General features: G+C 40.5%; 1 protein-coding gene across 2 annotated transcripts in view; it reads left to right on the forward strand.

Moving 5' to 3' along the window:
• iglon5 (IgLON family member 5) overlaps positions 1-19,442 on the forward strand; it is a 149,762-nt gene that overhangs the window by 107,427 nt on the left and 22,893 nt on the right. For both annotated transcript variants that reach the window (XM_034698233.1, XM_034698232.1), the window contains 2 exons: positions 10,575-10,653; positions 18,030-18,262. In XM_034698233.1, the coding sequence (XP_034554124.1) occupies positions 10,575-10,653; positions 18,030-18,262 (312 nt within the window). The remainder of the gene's footprint in view (positions 1-10,574; positions 10,654-18,029; positions 18,263-19,442) is intronic.

The raw sequence follows: 19,442 nt of genomic DNA on the forward strand, positions 1-19,442 counted from the left end.
CTTCATGCCTTGTTTTTCTTCACTTTTGACAATTGAACAGGGTGAACTTTTCATATGACTCCTATGTAGGGGTGTGGCTAAGTTGACTGACAGGTAGGCATGTTTTAGCCGTTTGCCAGGAAGCTGAAGGTCTGCCTCAGCTCCACTTCTTGGCCTGTTTCTAGGTTACCTAGATCAGTAGTAAGTTGGAGTCAGCATTTCCAAGTGGCAACCAACACAGCTGTGCTTCACAGTGCCTTTCAGTAACTCATGTGTGATGTAACTGAGATTTCGCCCATTTTTTACACCGTCTGTGGTTTGTCCAGAACAGATCCACAGTTTTACCGATTGACTATAAAACATGGATGTAGCCCCCGTGACATCACCAATTGGTTTGACTCATTGGAAAGATTTGAAGCCCAATGATGGGGCAATCACCACATTGGAAATGCTGACTCAGCATAAACTGAAAGCATTTCACCTCATGGTTCTTCCTGAAGACTGAATATCAGAACTTTTTCAGTCTACAAATTATGAGGGAAACCGGTTGTGGTCAGTCTGTTTTATGTTTGTGTGATCTTACAAGATCATGTGGACTGTTACATTGCCCCCTTGACAGACTTAAGTTAAACTTAATACAACTGAGCAGTGCATATTTTGTTGTCTGGAGTTTAGAGAAGAGAATATCTGTGATCTTTCTCCTTTGCATGATGCAATCACATTTCAAAATGAGTTATATTTTAAAACTCCTCTCTGTGCCAATCCTGAGCAGCTGAATGCGTGTCAGAATATTTTGGGGGGCCTAATAAATACATGACATTGAATGACAAGCAGCCAACTAATCTTCTTGATGCCTAAGAACGAGCTCACCAGAACAGTTAATTTCAAAATAAACCGCAGTCTGAAAATTCATTTCAGTCATTCAACTGCATTCCTTCAACAGGAAAAAATATCTTCTGTCCGAGCAGAAAGAAAAATGACATTACCAGACAGTCTCAAAACAATTCATCCACCATGACTTCTGTGACATTTCTTAGATTTCCTGTCAAGTGGGATCCTGCTGACATCCATTTTGCCTCAGCAGAGATTGTGGAAAGCAGGCGACCTGCATATCCATCTTGTTGTGCGGTGCGAGCGAGGCGTCCAGGTGGTTTCTCACTCCTCAACCATCGCTCTCCTCCTGCTCTCCTGTTGCTCCATCCCTGGCAGGTGGTGCCGGAGTCAGGAGGGGAGTCGGGGATTCTATCGATAGGGAACAGAGCAGCTGAATGAGTGGAAGAAGGAAGTTGAAGAGGGAGGGCGGTGGTGGGGATAGGGGCTTTAGTGGGGTGGACGCGAGGTTGGATTTTGGCCATTCAGAGTTAATGGGATCAGACGAGGAAGAGAAAGGGATATATCTGCACTGGTTAATGTTTAATCCCACACTCCCAACCCCTTGTCTCCAGCTTGAAGCCCCCAGCATCTGATAATCCTTGGGCTGCCGCTCTTCATCATCAAGGTGTCGGAGGGAAGTGCCTCTGTAAATATTTAATTGGCTGCAGCATGCCGGTGTTAATTATGCGGTTGTGTCTCTCCTTTGCTTTGCTTTCTGCCCCAGTATCACTGACTCTGTCCTCACACTTCTCTTCTCTTTAAATTGATGCTATTATCACTCAATACTACCGCTACTACAGCTGCGTAACTGCCTCTACTGCTACACAATATCCTGTAATTCCAGATTCCACTTACCTTTTTTGGCTCTCTGTGACTTTTCTTTTCAGGACCTCACCTCACCTGTGCTATCTCTACCCCCCCCCCCCCCCCCCCCCCCCCTCTCCCTTATAACCTTGTGCAACACCTCTCTCCTTCTCTTTTCAATTTTAAAACCGTGGCAGCCTCCGTTTAAACGGATTATTGTTATGGGTTTCATTATAGCCTCTGCTGCTATCCGTCCTGACGCCAATCATGCTTTCAGAAGTAGCGCCCTCCCCCTCTTGCCGTGTTTATTTGATCGTCAAGGGCAGTGTGCAATAGATGAACAACACAAAGACAGCCTTGCAAGGACTACGCGGGCTAAAGTAGTACAGCTCAATAGAGTTCCACTCATAAGTGTCTGCCAGTAGCAAGTGCAATTACAAACAGGCGCATGTACAAGTCAAGAGAATACAAATCACATAATGGATGTCTCGTGGGTACAGAGCACGCAGCCTTGTAATGCTTTTACAGACAAAAGGTACAATGTATGAAAGCCCAGATACAAAAACACAAGACCTCAAGTAGAGTCATTTATGTTAGTGTATACCGGAAGCAGTGACAGCGTTATACAAAGATAAGCAAAACAGAATTATGCATTTTTAAGTTGTACAACGCCTAAAAGGAAAGGCGACAGTGCAGGTGAATTAACAATCTACCGGCGCTGTGTTTCCTGTGTGCAGTCCCTCAGGCATGTCCATAAAATTTTATTCTCTTAAAAATGTCAGACTAATCCAGACCAGAGGCCCAGTACACTGTGCAGACAAAGGCTCGAGGGGGGTTGTTTGGACAGCATACAAGAGTTTATGCGTGTGTGTGCGTGCGTGGTCTGGAGATGGGGGGCTCCGTCTGTGTGCCAAAAGAGCAGGTCAAAGCAAGGACAAAAGATGCGGGTAGCCATGATAGACTGTATCTGCTGTACACAATAGTGAGCAGGGAAACTCAACAAAGGAGCATCTCCATTAACACCAGCAGCCGGTGTTCACTGTTGAAAATGGCCTGTATGGTTTTGTTTGTTTCATTTTAGCTTTAAAGTTTGGTCTTAATTTAGTTTTGCTCATTTATGTGTGTTTAGTTCACTTTACCCTGTCAGTCTGGTTTCATTTGTTTTTTTATATATATGTTTTCATGTATTTAAAAACACTGTGGAGTTTTTATCGTATTTTGAAAAAGTCTCAGGCTTACACTGATGCCTCTTCATGACCTTTGTTGTAAAATTAAATTTCCTGTGACAAGATTGATTATTCCTTTATCCTAATTTTTTGTCTGTGTTGAGGTCTCATTCTCAGTTAAATAAAGTAGAGTCGATATTCTCACCAGACGTGACAATGTTTGCACCTCTCTTGGTTAAATTTGTCGGTGAGAAGTTAATTAACAAGCAGGAGGAGTTTTTTTTTTTCTTCAGATAATTTTATTTTTACATAATGTTTGTACTCATGGCTGATACTGGATACAAATTTGCAAAAACACAAATGTTTTGAAAGTTGTGTTTCAGTCAGAGAGACTCTACAACCAGGGCTTTGCTAGCTAAAAAAGAAAAACGGCTATAAACAGAGGTACATGTCTACATCAGCAAGTGACTGCTTCACTGGTTTCTGAAGACTAAAGAGTTCAATAGTGTGCACATTTAAGTTAATCATATATTTATTTGGGCAGCGGAGCACACAGCATGACACCAGGGCTGTGACAGTTAACGTAAAACTGGTGTGTTTGGTCAACTTTAGGAAGCTAGCTAACTGTAATGAACCAGAGTCTTACATCCGTATGTCATTCTGCTACAGTTATCATTTTATGTAGCTACAAATCAATACATTACCTAATTTCTCTGCATCCTGTAAAAAGTTGTCTTGGGCAAAAAAAAGTGTGTTAAAAAAAGAAGCTCTGTACCCATTCGTTAGCGTCCGCACAAAAGCATAAATTTGTTTTAGAATTTATGGTTTATTGTAAAGAAGACAGCTGTATTACTTCAAACCATTCAAACAATTCTGTTGGGGTAGAATCACTGTAGGTGTCTAATAAACCCAGAAATTTGAATCAAATTTTTTGTACTAACCAAATGTCTTGGACCCAGAGCTTGCACCATTTTTGAGGTTAACATTTTCATTAGCTTGCTTATAGTAATGAAATCAACTGTCCAACTAAGCTACCATTAGCATCTCAAATACTTGTCATGGTGCATCCTGAACAGGTGTCTGTTTGAGTTTGAGTTTTCCTCCGTTGTCTCCCTGATCATTCTTTTACAGATCGAACACGTCGCTCTGCTCTTCCTTGAAATTGCTGTAAAATCTTTGTTGAAAAATGCATGATTTGTGGCACCTCTTTAGGCCTCCTTGCAGGAGCTGAACATGACAGAAGTGGCAGCATATGCAGGTGAACACATGTACCAGCCCTCGCTTGCAACTGAAAACAATTGTAGGGCCTTGTGCAAAAAGATAATAATGAACAGTCAGAATGAATAACTAAGTTTGAGTCCTCCTCTCCTTCTCTAAGTCCTAATGGAGTCAGTGATCGAGAAGTTGAACTGGAGTCTGAGTTCTGGACCCGAGTACTGTTACACTTTGAACTTGTATCAAAAGTGCAGTGTAATTATAGCCTTGTTAATGGATTGCTGATTATTTTCTCTATGACTATTCATGCTCAGCTCAGTTGTGATTAATATACACTCAGGACTTTCCTAACCTCAGTGTTTGTCTTAGTAAAGTCGTGTACTGAACCCATGAAAACAAGAAGCATCTTTTTAGTATTCTCTTTGTTTTTGTGTTTTCACATTCAGAGTCTACAGAGCAGACGGTGGTTAACGCGTCACTGTTGGCAAGCTCCCTTCTTTCCGGGGTGTCAATAGGCACAACTCCTGAATCCTCTTGGTGTGTGCGGTTCATCTGCCTCCATGCTGGGCCTCAGGAGGGAGCAGAGAAAAAGCAGAATTTCAGATAGGGATCAATAGAGCCAAAAGTAGTCCAGAAAATGAAAGTGATGTCTGAAGGTTCTGTTTTGGCCATGCAACAGCACTCGCCTGGTTGCACTCTAGACTCATTATTGTTATGTTTGATCACGGCCGCTGTGTTTGGCCAGCAACGCTTGTATTAATTGCCTGATGGGAGAAATAATGTGGATCACATCAAAGGGTGGTAGACGCATGCTGTCATTCAGCCAGATGATGTTTACATTTTGTTGTTTCTCACCGCTAACACCTACACTGTCCATATAATGAGAGGCTGCAGATGTCCACTTAATATTCCTTTTATGCTTCAAAATGTATGAACAACCGTCCTGGATATTCTGTAGCTGCTTTGTTCATATTCTCTACAGTTTTGTATTATACAATAGATGTACGATCCTAGACTTTGAGCTCCAGCTCTTATCTGGTCTGGAAACAATTATCTCATGTATGGTCATTACATTTTAATCATAGATCATAGACTGTATAAAAGGAGGACATGGACACTGGTGCCACCCATTGGTTCATACACTGGATCGTTGAAGCTTTGAGTTGGGGAATTATTGCTTTGACCACCTAATGTTTTATTTGCAGCCTGAGGTGACCATATTTGGAGGGTGGAAGGTGACATGGGACGGTAGTAAAGGGTCAGCAAACTCTTTCATGTATATTGTTTTGGGGGGAGGGATTTTTTTAGCCGTTCTTTGACAGCCCAGCATGAGAGATATAGAACATATGGGGACTGGGAATCAATCATATGACCAGAGCACTGAAGGCTATAGCCTCTGTACATGGGGCGCCTGCTCTACCAACCTGGCTAAACCAGCACCCCTAGACTCTTTGTGAAAAACAGGATTTCAGTTACATGGGAGCCAGTGTGACGTCAGCTCCCATAAGGAGGAGTTTGAGCTTCCATGAAGTAGTGTTAAATTATACTAACCGTTATGGACAGGGTGTCCTTAGATGATAGCAAAAACCAAGTTGTTAGCTGAGTACATGGCTTCACTTCACTGTTACAGAATGATGTGCAGCGCTATTTGACGTGAGTCTGGGGTGCATGCGCCAAATGTGGCATTGTAAAAATCTGGGTTGTTGTACGTGTGTGCGTGTGTGTGAGAAAGAAAGACTTTGTAGGTGTGTGTGGGGGGCTGTTTGCTGTCTGGGCAGTTTACTGTCTGGTAGCGTTCCAAAATTGCATACCTCTCTACGGTTTATTTATTTATGCCCCATTGCAGTTTTTTTAGAGACCCCTATAAAGCTCAGATTACAGCTCGAACCCTGGTTTAAAGAGCTACACAGTCCACCTTTATGACCAAAAGCTCCATCATTAAGCACTTGATGATATATTAAACCAAAGTTTGTCAAGCTGAATGAGATCATTTTGCATTACAGCCCCGTGGTACTTCACATAGAGAGGCCTCTGAAGGGAAAAAACAACAATACTGTCTCCAATGTAGAGGCCATCATCATCTACATATCGATATACAGAATGATAAACAATGAAGACCTACTTTTTTAGTTTGGCTTTAATTAGATTGTATTGCAATAACTTCATTTATTCTCTTATTTAATTATTTTTCAATGGTTCTAATTATTTCGATCTATTTCATTGTTCTGTATCATCTTTTAGTTTTTCTCTTAAATTTACTTGTTTATCTTTAAGTGTTTAGTAGATGGTTTATTGTACTCTCTTTAATTTCAACTGGATTATATTAAAATATATGTTTATCTTATTTATGACCTCCATCATATTGTTGTTGTTTTTTATATCTTCAGTTTTCACATTTGACTTAATGATGGCATTTATTCAGTTCATCACTTTGTGTTTTTATTTCTACTTCTTTACCTTGTTAGTTTGGGGGGTGGGGATGGGGTTTTCATTTATTGTTAGTGTTTTCATTGATTTTCTGTCAATAGCACTTTGTGTCATATTGTTGTTGTATGAAACGTACAAACGTACAGATAAAGTCTGATTGGTTGAATATGCCACTCTGAGACTTGCTTCTATAAACAGCACTAGGATTTTACTCACCAACAACTTGATTAAAGACTTTTTGGTATGTTAGGTCATTAAACCCAACAGCAAATCGAATTATTTTAGTGATAGTTGCTTGAAAAAAAACAACTCCTCAATGTAACAAGACCACACACACTGCAGGGACTTAAGTTCCAGTGATATGAATTAGCTGACACCTGGCAGACACCCCTTATTATGCAAAACTTCAAGCCATATTAAAATACAAATGGCTAATTTTTTAGAAATTGACACCCATACAGTGGTTATTAGTTGAGATTTGAGCTATAAAGACCAAAACTGTTCTTGTATTTCTGATGTTAAGTTGAGCATTTTAATGTGGGACCTACTGAGGAGGGACCATAGAATCGATAAAACATGGTCATAGTCTCCATGAAGTTTGAAGTCTATCAATGGCAGCCACCATATTGGAAATGCTGACTAAACATCAATTTTAGTCTACCTAGCATTGGGCAAAGAGGTGGAGTTGAAACGGGCCTTTAGCATCCTCGCTAACGGCTTTGGTGTGATCGCCTGCCAGTCAGGTCTGTCGTGTCCTGAACTATGCAAACATTTTAACCTTGATATCTTCAGCACTAATACATTTTTTAAAATGACCCCCCGTACAGTGTAAGGGGATAGAAATGAGCTATTAAGGCCAAAGATGTTTTTATGTGCTAGGCTTGAAAAGTGTTTATTTTATTGTAAAGATATACTTTTTAGAATGTATGGGTATGTGGCTTTCAGGACTTTTTGGAGCCAGCCCCAAGTGGCCGCTCAAGGAACTGCAGTTTTAAGCCCTTCTGCATCAGCTTCATTTTTTTAAACTTGGAGGTTGCTACTTGGGAGTGATTCCCTTTTGGAATCAACCTTGAGTGGCCACTCAAGTAGCTTTTTGTACTCTATTCTTGGTTCTCCAGCCACAGTGGGTTGCCACATAAATTGAATCATCAAAAAAAAAGTATCAGTGAAGTAAAAACTTGAATCAGTTCTTGCCTTTTGATTAGAATCTGTTTATAATTTTTGTTCAGTCAGCTGAAGTGGAATGAAAGATGTCAATAAGCAGCACACGCTGGCCACATTTTTTGGCCAGAGTGAACATCTGGATGATATATTCCTATGAAACTTTGGTACAGATGTCCGTGGGGTATTAAACCATAAAAATGTATAATATTGATATTAACCATGAATCTGCAGCCACTTCCGGGCATAGAGCCAATTGACAGTCCTGAGGGTTGCATGAATCATGGTCTGCTTGAGGTTTCTGAATTCAACTCGGTGCTAGAATAAAATAATCCATCTGTAAAGCAAGCGGTGCAATATGACCGCCTCTCACGCAGTTAATGTCTTACAAAAAAGAAAAAAACAAGCCTGAACCCCAACATTGTCCTCAAGAGACAATTTAGTCTCACACCAGAGGTGGTCTGCTATCCATGCTGATCCTTTTTGTTTACTCTGCTCACTTCCAAAATATTTCCACTTAAACTGATTTTCTCAGCCTGAAAAGGGTCAAAACAACACTTCGACTGTATACTGAGCATCCATGTTGAGAGACAGAGGTCAATGGAGGTCACAAGGTAGCGTGTGTGTGCATAAATCAGGAGGAGATGATGCTAGGTATTTGTGTTTTGTGTGTGTTTCATAAATGAGCTCTCTGCCTCACACCTTGTCGCAATGAACTCTGAGAACAAACCTTTATCCCGGTCTGTTTGTTGGCTCATCGATGAGGGTGTATTTGCACGTCAGTGAAATCCGTTATGTGAGAGGAAGTGTGAGCTGAATGTGTTGACCTGGTTATCATGTTGTGTGGCACCTAGGAGTGCATGCAGGGTGATACAGGTTTGAGAATGCGAGGTGCCAATCGAGCTGTGAAAATGGGAATTGAGTAGGGAAATGGGAATTGCTCCCCGCTGGTTTGTAACCTTTGCAATGTTGTTTGCAACATTCAGCGTAGGCATTCATCATTCATTCAATCAAAATGTGTGCGTCGTATGTGTGTCCCCCGTGGTTGCATTATGTGATAGGGAGCATCTCCCCTCTGAGTGTGCGTCTGTAATTGCATATGTGGGGTAGTGTGTATTTATGACAGCATGTCACACTCGTCTTCAAGCCCTGAGCCCTGGAACTGAATTGAATTAACCTAAATAAAGTCTAGTGTGTGGAGTACAGAGCACTTGAAAGGGAACAGCTGAAGGCTTGAGCTGAGGACTGTCTGTGTCTGAGACAGGAAGCATGAGCACAGACCTGCTATGCAGCATCACTCTGAAGTAAAAATAAATAAAAACAGAAAAAAAACATGGATAAACGAAAGCTTGTGACAGTTTCTGAACATTACACACAATGGCTAATGTGCTTCACCCCTCCCCCAAGGCTTTCAGGGAGAGAGAGAGTTGGAACCAGTTCTGGGATCCTTGGCCGGCCTAGATAGCAGAGCAGCAGCAGTGGCAGCAGCAGCACCCATTAATGCGATTACAGCTTTTAGCGGGAGATTTTCAGGGCCAGTTTTCTTTTGAGGCGTCATTAGTTTGTCCTCTTTTCTTGTTCTCCACCGGTATGTCAGTAAACAAACATCCACGTTCACATTCATATCCATGAGGAGCAGACACCTAGATACTGTACCAGCTTTTATACACAATTAAATGGCAACACATGCAGTCACGGATTTATGAATGCAAATGCATGGATATAACCCATATCTACTATGGCACACCCACTCATACATTTACAAACATGCAGAAAAGCAGACCAGGCATAATTGGTCTTTATTTAAGGGATAATAATTTATTATGTATAGTGGTTGGCAATCCCCAGAACTTTCTGTTAGGCAGTTTGAAAATCTTTTGATTAGCAATCCATGATGTGCATTATAACTCAGAATCCTCTCTCATTATTTTTTGTAATCACACCATGATTCCACAAATTCCTTTAATTAAAACCCACACTTCCTGCACATTTAGCGGTGCCGCCACCATCGTTTCTTTTCCAATCTCTCAGCTGATTTCCATTCAGCAAAGCTTAACATCGTCTTTGACTTTGTGCGGCTATTTAACAGAGCTTGAGGTGCTTCTGAGCTGCTCGCTGCGGCAGCTTTGGTTTCATAAAGTCACCATTTATTAAACCTTAAGGCTAGACCACAGCCGAAGCCTATTGAGATATTGAGGTCATCCTGCAGACGGAGGGAGACTGAGATTGTAGGAGATAGATGGAGGACACAAGCTGTGGTATCTGGTGTCATGCGGTGATTTGGCTGAGTCGAGATGGACAGAGCCAGGTGTCTTACTGGGAAGCCTCAGTATGCAATATTACTGCCAACATAAAAGGTCTTTGGTTATCTTTGTTTGCAGTCCAAGCAGGTTTCACAAAAATGACTTGAAAATGTGTCAAAGTTTCTGAATAACACTTCACAAATGCAAAGTTCGTATTTCCTCTTCAGCTAATGGCTCTCAGGATGTGTCTGTACTTGTGTGTGTTTGTGATTTTATAAGCATGTGCCTCTTTTCCCAGAGTATGGGAGTGTGTGTGTGTGTGTGTGTGTGTATTGGTAGGCAGGATGAGCATCCCTTCTGTTACCGTTGCTGTCCCTTCATTTCACGCTTCGGCAGCTCTGCGTGAATCCTCTTCCCTTGGCTCATTATCAGTGCTGTTCAATGAACGCGCAGCGCTCCAGAATGCAGGGTAAAACCAAATCATTATTCAAGTATGGGGGTCAGTGCAGACATTGTGACTCTTTGTTTAGTATATTTATTACTTTCCCTTCAGAAATAAGTAAGCAGGATGCAGAGCACATCCCCTGCCCAACCTGTTTGGAGAGAGAGTCTACGTCAAGCATCCGACCTGAGATTGATAAATGCCTGCGGGGCGTCTGGGGCCATTATTGGACACTCATTGCTCTCTTCTTGTTTTTCTTGGCAGGGTCCAGTGTGAACGCAGCAGAATTCGGACACCTGCCGGACAACATTACAGTTCTGGAAGGAGAAAGCGTCACTTTGAGGTAACGCTTGATCGTACACCTGCACTAACTAATTACATGAAAAACATGTTTGTATTTCCCCCCCACCTGTCTTGCCGCTTTAATTGCCAATTCTCTGTCACATAACTTCAATTAGGCACCGCACATTGTGCCATATTTTCCAGCTCTGTCCGTCTTATAGCTAATTAAATGCTAATTCCTGTCAGATGATGCTGCAGTCCCCCCGTCTGTTCTCCATTTCCTTTTAAGTAACATCGCTAAGGTCAGTTTGGTGGCTCGACAGAACACAACTACCTAACTTTCAGCAGTCGAATCACAGCTTTCTCACAACAATGCAGAAAAACAGCCAACTTGCTTTTTCCCTTTGTGTCAATGTGACCTGGCTTGACAGGAGAGGAAAAAAAAAATCCAAGTCAACACTTCTTTCATCACCTTTAAGCCTACACCTCTACAGATCTTTAAACAAATTCCTCTTTAAGTCCCTTTATGTCCCTTGAAAGCAGAGTGAGCCTTCCACTAAAATCAAATATGTTATTCAGAAGCCAAGTCAAGCTCTGTCAATATTTGTTAACAACAACAACGAGTCACTCTGAAAGATGAAAATCAAAGAAGTAATCTATAAGGTCATCACGATGCGCCGCCTGAAGCTGTTTTATTGAAGAAGTGGAGAAGAAAAATCCATGGAAATAACTTTGTTTTTTTCATAATTAAAACTTTCTTTCATCTTAGTGGAAAAATCTTCCAACTCCCTGTGTAACACATCAGTTTCATGCTTTGTATTTAAACTATGTTAAAGTAAAGCTGTACTGTAGTTTTATATGAGTGGAAATAGGGAAAATTAAACAGAATCAGCAATGTTATGTTGCTAGAAGGTGGCACTGAAACATTAGTAAACATTTAAAATGTGCTCAGGACCAAGAACTCCAAGAACTGTGCTTAGAATGTCAACATGACATTCCCTGCTGTGACTACAGTGCACTATTAGTATGGTCAAACATGAGAAATGTTGGGTCAGATTGGTGCATGATTTAAAAATACTTACTATTACATGCTGAATCGTGCAAATTTAAGTTCTTGCCATGGCAGCGCCCTTTGACTCCTCCTCTAGCTGTTTACCAAATTTGACATGGATCAGGTCAACTTCCTAGGAGGACTTTAAAAAACTAAAATTTCTAGTAACTAATTCAGAATAGCTGATTTCCTGCTGGAGTTGTCATAAGGCTCCAAGAAGCTTGTTTGTACATCTTATCAACCCACATATGCCGACCAGATTCCAAACACGTAGGTGAAAGTAACTCCTATAAGGACACATTTTTGAAAATGCCCATATCAAACTTAAAGTTTCACCAGGACTGAAGTGGGTGCAAGATTCCTGACTTTTCAGGCCTGTTCAGGCCGCCAAAAATGCTCTGTCTTTAAAACAAACGAGAGGCAGAGGGAGGAAGAAGAGACATACCATAGCAGCAAAACTAGCCAACTAGCTCACCAACATTACCTAATAATGTTAAGATAAGAGTGTGCAGTGAGACAGTAAACACAGGTGAACAATGAACTCTTGTTGACAGCAACGGGTTCAATTGAAATATTAAAAAAAAGGCTGCTTCTGCAAATGTTTGAGTAAGCTTACTAGTATAATCAATCAATCAATCAATCTTTATTTGTATAGTGCAAAATCACAACAAACGTTATCTCAAGACGCTTTCACAAACATAGGAGATCTAGACCACTCTATGTCAAATTATGAACAGAGACCCAACTTTTATTATCTTTATTTAAACTCGAAAATCATTGAGAGAAAGCCCTAAAAGAGAAAGAGAAAGCAAATAAAAGATATAACCCTAAATGAAGGATGATCAGTTAAAAACAGACAACAATTAAAAGTAATGTTACAACCATTGAAAAATAATGTTACACAAAGTCAGTGAAAACAGGTACTATCAGATGTTAAAAATTTTAAAACTAATGATTTAAAATGATTAAAAGAAACCAGTGCATTTATTTTTATAGTGATTTGCAGGGAGTTCCATGCAGATGGTGCAAATACGCAAAAGGCAGATTTTCCCAGCTCAGAATTAACTCTGGGAACCTGGAGAGTGAGTCAACCAGTTGATCTGGTATGTTTTGCTCCAGAGGACCAAACTAGCATCGAACATAAATATGACGGTAGCATTCCAATAAGTGCTTTATAAATAAACAAGTAAAAATGCAAATCACGTCTTTCTGCCAGAGAAGACCATCCCACCTTTTGGTAAAGTATGCAATGATGAGTGCTGTAACTATCACCAGTAATAAAATGCAGGGCAGGGTGAAATACAGCATCAAGTGGCTTTAATGTAGAGGCTGAAGCATGCCTGTACAATATGTCACTTCAAGACAGGGTAAGAAAAACTTCCTTGTAACAGGCAGAAACCATGAACAGAACCAGACTCATGTTAGACAGCCATCTTCCTCGACCGAGTTGGGTCTGGAATGAGGGACAGAGGAGAAAAAGAGACAGAGGGAGAGGTGATAGTGATGAGATGAGTAGTAGTAGCTGTTGCTGCTGGAGTCCAGCATGTCCGTATCAGCTGGAGTCTGGAACGTCCACAGCAGGAGGATGCCTACGGCTGCTCAGAGGGACCTACGAGACAAGGGAGCTCAGGGACTCCAGAAAGGTCTATGGTTAGTAACTTTCAATGGAACAGGCAGGGCTAAAGTAAGTGATGAGGGGGTAGGGGGGAAGGGATAAGAATAGCTAGATTGTTAGCACTTGCATGAAATAATTTTGGCTAACCCCTAATTCTTCTTCTACGATTTTGGAGTGAAATGATCCCAATCGTGTTATTAAACATAAATACCAAAATGTTTTATATAAAAAAACATATTGTGGAAACATTCAGCTGAGAGAGTAACATGCTGGGGTTTAAAGAAGAGATGGGTTGCATTTTTGTCGAGTATTTTTCAGTGAATTCAACTCAGATAAGACTGAGAGGAAATGGGGAAATGACTCTTGGACACAAATACGTTTTCAGGAGAGACTTCCTTTACACATTTTACTGCATATTCTGTTCTATGGAAAGGTTGACTGTAAAACTGAATTGACCTTCTGGGACTAATAAAGTGTTCTGGATCTGAATCTGAATCTGAAATATTGGTATTAACTTACATCAAGATCTTAACCTTAAAGCCGTTGCGAATAATTTTGGACGAACGTTTATGAAACAGATCGTGTACTGTTTCAGTGATTGATACATTTGACTGTTAAAAGAAATTAGGATAAGAGTTTTTGTCAGATAATACTCCTCACACATGTACAAGACAAGATCGGCAAAGAGAACAATCCAGCTTTATTTCTGATGCCAGGTTTCTGTTCAGAACATTAAGACAATTTTCCATGTTTGTGCTAATCCCCTTCAGTTCTTTAAACCAGAGGTTCTCAACCTTTTTCTAGCTGTTTAAATCAAACACTGCCAATGCTGCCTGTCTGCAGGTTCAACCAAAGGCTAATTATTCCCTCTGTGTTTGTTTTATTAGGATACTTTATCGAGCCTGAATGGGGTTATATTATCCAGTAACTCACCAGCAAAAAAACACAAGGATTAGATCAAAGTCTTAAAAAATAAACCTGTCTTCTGTGGTAGACATATGTTTTTCAGCTTTACTCTGTGAACCATCTCATGACCCCTCAGGCTTGTACAGCTTTAAGCCCCATGAGGTTTTCTAACTCTACAGTGGGTCGGGGGAGGCATCGCTTTAAAGTCTACTTGCAGTAAAGTTTGATTTCACGGCATATTGCATTAAGCTTCATCAGCAGAAAGGACATATTTTGTAATCAGATGTGTGTGTAACTTTTGTCTGCATTAGACAGCAAAAGAGCTGACAAACAAAAGGCTCAAGAGCATCATAGATAAACTCCATTTTCATGTAAAATTACTTTTGCCCATGTGGCACAGATACTTGTGTTGTGCTTGAGACACTGCTGGTGTTTCAGCTTTGATGCGGGCCATTAAGACGAGCCACATTTGATGCTATTATAGTGCTCATTTCCTCTGGGCTCGAAGTCCTGTAGCAACATCATGAGTGGAGAAGTGATTAATTTTAAAAATAGATTAGTGGAGTGTTTGTACACACATAATACATTTTGATGAGGAGTTTTTTTTTTTTATCTCTTTACATAAACCCACCAGCCACAAACCAAATCTTAATTAAAGAAATGCTCTTTTTTTCTGTTGAATTTTCTATGACTGTGGTTAAGTGGTTTGGCCCTTAGGTCAAGGTATCTACTTCAATATGAGCCCAAAGCCTGAGTGACTTTTTTGTAAAGCACTTCCAGACTTAGCTGCACTCCGTCTGTTCTGCACTGTGGTGTCACTGCCTCTGACTTGGCAGGTGATTTAAGATTTACCTCAACAGTGAAATATATCCAGGTCATATCAATTAAACATGAGGAGTACAGAAGCATGTCCTCACATCTGGTTGAAGCTGGGTAAGGACATCTAGTGGCCAAGATGTGAACTGAAGTCAGGCCATAGATTGTTTTGAGGCATGCATTGCCCTTCTGAAACAAGAATGGTGATAGATTCTAGATGTGCATTTAATATATTATACAATATGATCTATTATATACCAATTTATAATAGCTCTCCTTTTTCTTCTGCATATTTTTCTACTTGAAAATAATAACTCTGCTTGTGAGTCTGAGTTTACAGCCAGTTTTAGATTAATGAATCATTGACAGACCTCTGGTCTTGAACTGTTTGCATCTTAAACTTCATTTACTTTTTAAGTTATCTTGAACATTGCACCAGCTGTAAACTGAGTAATGGTTTATAAAGTGAATCCTTGTGCAATGCTTTGTTTGCAAGCTTTTTTAAAACTTGTCTCAGCTGTTTTTATGCGACCTATTTAGCTCCACCTGTGAAACAGGAGTGATGCATTTGCTCTGAGTTACCCAGGGGGCTACAGACAGATGACAAATAAAGACAAAAAACAGAATAAATGAGTGTAGAGACACAATGAGTTGTGTGGTTAAACTGAAGAGCACAAGGAGTCCCACAATGGTTTTAATCAGTAGTAAAGGAGTTGAAGCAGACTGTGGGTTATATTTCCAACCAAATAAACAACTATGGGGACGATTTTAGGCCAACAGGTAATATAACCCATGATGATTAAACACCAGGAAGGAGTATATTTCTGAAGAATTAAACTTTATACATTTCAATACTATAAACCTAAATCTGTTGTATTATGGTCAGAGCATATGGCTATTCAACATGAGTTTGGTTCTGCCTGAGGTTTCTGCCTGTGAAAAGGAAGTCTGTCCTTGCCACTGCTCCTTGCTAAACGCTGCAGTAGTAATATTATCTTGCTGTTGTGAATAATATAACAAATATTACAGTTTCAACCTGCTCTTTATGTAAAATGTCTTACAATAACAGTTATGAATAGGTACTATAAAAATAAAGACTGGCTGATTGATGAGGATTGATTATGAATGCTCACAGCTATTACAATACCTTATGTTGTATTGGCCATTGATGTTTCAATGTGTATACATGTCCCAATGATGCATGTTATGATTAAAGTCCAGCCGATATGAGAATTTTTATCACTAATGAATTCAGAGAGGAACAATGTGCACAATCATCAACATGGCAGTCAATAGCCAATTTTGAGCTTCCATGAAAACAGACATTTTCTGTATTGATTTTGCAGCTACATGGCTATGCAAACATACTCAGAAGGATTCCTCCTTTGTAATAACCCCCCCCCCCCCCCCCCCCCCGTTGGACATCACTACTATTGTACACTGTCAAGCAGTTGAAGTGCAACTGCTATCTGCCTAGCGGTGATTCTCTGCTACATCTGTTACAGACAGTGCTGGCAGATTTATGAAATACAGAGTCAGAGAGTTTTGTGGAAAACTCTACATAAAAAGTTTTCATAGCCGCATGAATCAGAAAAAAGCGTGGTATGCTGATACTGATATCCAGTATCTGTGATAGGCATTTATCAGCCTCAGTGTTGTAGTGAAGCCAACAAACCTTGTGTCTGGGACAAATCCAAGACGCAGAAGAAGAATCAAATTTGAGTCTGAGTTGGAGTCAAGTTCTCATTATTAATATTGTTTACAATCCACTATATGAACAACATCTGTCAGTGAGACTTTTTCCATGTGCAGACCACACATTTAATTTATTGGAGTTAGATTTTGACCGATCATATCAGGTGTCTGGAGATTTAAATATTAAACATGTTGCAGGTCTCTTTGCCTGCATTTTCTGTAAAATCGGTTAAAGTAAAACTCACAATTAGTTACACCTCATCAAGCATTCTGGTAGGGTTGCTGAACTAGACAGCACATGAACACACATAGAGGTAAACAAACACACCAACTCTTGTTTGAAAATAAATGAATTATTAGAGCTTTATGCAAAAAAATCTAACAAGACAGTAGGATAGTCTTTATCAATAAATAAGTCTCAGTCTTCCTCTCCAGATGGGTCTGAATGCTTTCAATGCTCCAGTCTGAGTTGAAGTGGAGGAGCCAGGCTTTTTTTTGACTGGGCTCACCAAACTGAGGCACAGACTTGGAGGGCCAGACTTTGAAAACATTACAGGCTTACCCCAAACCTCAGGGGGTTTCCCCACAAATCACATGTTCTTCACAACATTGAATCTGCTGAACTTAATTTTCTAAATACTCAAAAAGAAGATATTTTCCAATGTCACCATTTTAAGCACCAACCAAAGAAAATGTTTCATGTTGAAACCTCTGTTTTTAAGTGGATCAGAATTAGCTTGTTTGGTGTTCTCCAGAGTTCAAATGAGCTGTCACACCACTCTTTTCTATCCAAGGAAAAGGACCAGGGTTCATTCAATGTGGACTGAACAGCTCTGTGTGGACCTAAATCATCAGTGTCCATGTTCAAGTCTTGAAAATCCGGAGTACTACAGCACTGATCAGCTCAATAGTATCAGCCAATAGATAAATTGGTCAGGCTCTTGTAATAATGACATGTCTCTTAGGAATTGTAGGGACAACCCTTGAGCTCCCATAAGATCAGCCCACATCCTTCAATGCTTTAATTCATTGTTGGAGACTCTTCTCTTCTCTTCTCTTCTCTTCTCTTCTCTTCTCTTCTCTTCTCTTCTCTTCTCTTCTCTTCTCTTCTCTTCTCTTCTCTTCTCTTCTCTTCTCTTCTCTTCTCTTCTCTTCTCTTCTCTTTGGTCTTGCATTTGAGATGGGAGCATTGTTACTCCAACATGTTTTACTATTTTTGTTCTGATGTATTGTGTATTGTTGGTTTTTTTTGGTGTGACTTTTTTGGCACTATGTTTTAACTGTGTTATATAATTGATGTTGTCTTGACTTTTGTGCCACCCCCTTACCTTTTGATCACTCTGCACTTTTATAGATGTCGGATCGACGAGGAGGTCACCCACAAGGCCTGGCTGAACCGCTCAAACATCCTGTTCACAGGGACAGATAAGTGGTCGCTGGACAAGCGTGTGACGCTGGCCAACAGCAACAACAGTGACTTCTCCATCCACATCGACAAGGTCCAAATAACAGACGAGGGGCCTTACACCTGCACCTTCCAGGCCAACAACAAGCCTCGGATCGCCCACGTCTACCTCATTGTCCAAGGTCAGCAGCTGAGTTGAAACTAAATAGGAGTCTGCTAGAAGTAACTTGAAGGTGTTTACAGTATCAAGTTAGGGGAGCTGGCTCTTTTCCCTGATTCATCCAGACTCTGCAGATTGAATTTCCACTGCAGCTGCAAAAATAAAAAATGTGTGTGCCAATGGTACTGTAAGCAACCGGATAAACACATCCCCTAAAAGGCTTATTTATGCATTTTCATCATTCACCCAAGTGCAGTTCTGTCTGTTAGGTGTGATTGAGGTTTGACATCAGAGGAAGCAATTAATATTTTCTATGGAAACAGTTGTTGGTTGCTTTTTGATGATTCATACTTAAGATGTGAGATAGATTAGGTAGCTCATGTTGTATGATGTTTTGGCATTTATGGTACTTATTTATGATTAAATCAGAGAGTATTTACTTGATTGTGTTGAAAGAGCAGTTGGCCTGTGAATGTGTATGTGTGTGTTAGTGCAGCTTCAGTAAAGCGAGCACACTGCAGGTGACAAATAACCAGGAAGTCAGTTTAAGTCCAATCCTATTTATTATTTCCACGTGGCGAGTTAGGGTAACTTGTCTTAAGAAACACAAAGTGAGGCACACCAGATGGATGAGGATTTTTGGTGGAGGAGATGAGGTACACAAGGAGGCTGTCCAACTGCCCGACTAAATAACTGACAGTGCAGGACCACGGCTGGGTCTCAGTCATCAAGTCAGCCACTAAGTGAGTGAGAGTCTGACTGATCCTGAGTGACAACATGTATTGGCACAGGGCTACCAAGAAGATAGATCTAAGACCTTTTCTCTTTGCATTTTTCAATTTTATGCATATTCCAGAGTGTGTGCTGTGCAGATTGCAGTCATGCATCACGAGCAGAATGAAACTGAAAACTTTTAACAGGATATATTGGGAACATTCTGCTGGAACGGGAAACACTAGGTCTGGCTCACATCTCACAGGTGGCAGAGACAATGTCAGCAGCTTACTAACAGAGTTTTCACAGCACACTGCAGCCAAACAAACACTCTTGTCTGCAGGGTCCAAAGCTTGGCACAGATTGGACATATATACCTAATTCCAAGCTGCCTGCAATTTCAGCCCTAGCTTGATATCACACAAAATAATTACACCCTCAAGTCAGTAAATCAAGCAGGAGCAGCTTCAGCGCCACTCCAATCTGGG

Source organism: Notolabrus celidotus, chromosome 12, assembly GCF_009762535.1.
Source record: "Notolabrus celidotus isolate fNotCel1 chromosome 12, fNotCel1.pri, whole genome shotgun sequence".
Taxonomy (NCBI): domain Eukaryota; kingdom Metazoa; phylum Chordata; class Actinopteri; order Labriformes; family Labridae; genus Notolabrus; species Notolabrus celidotus.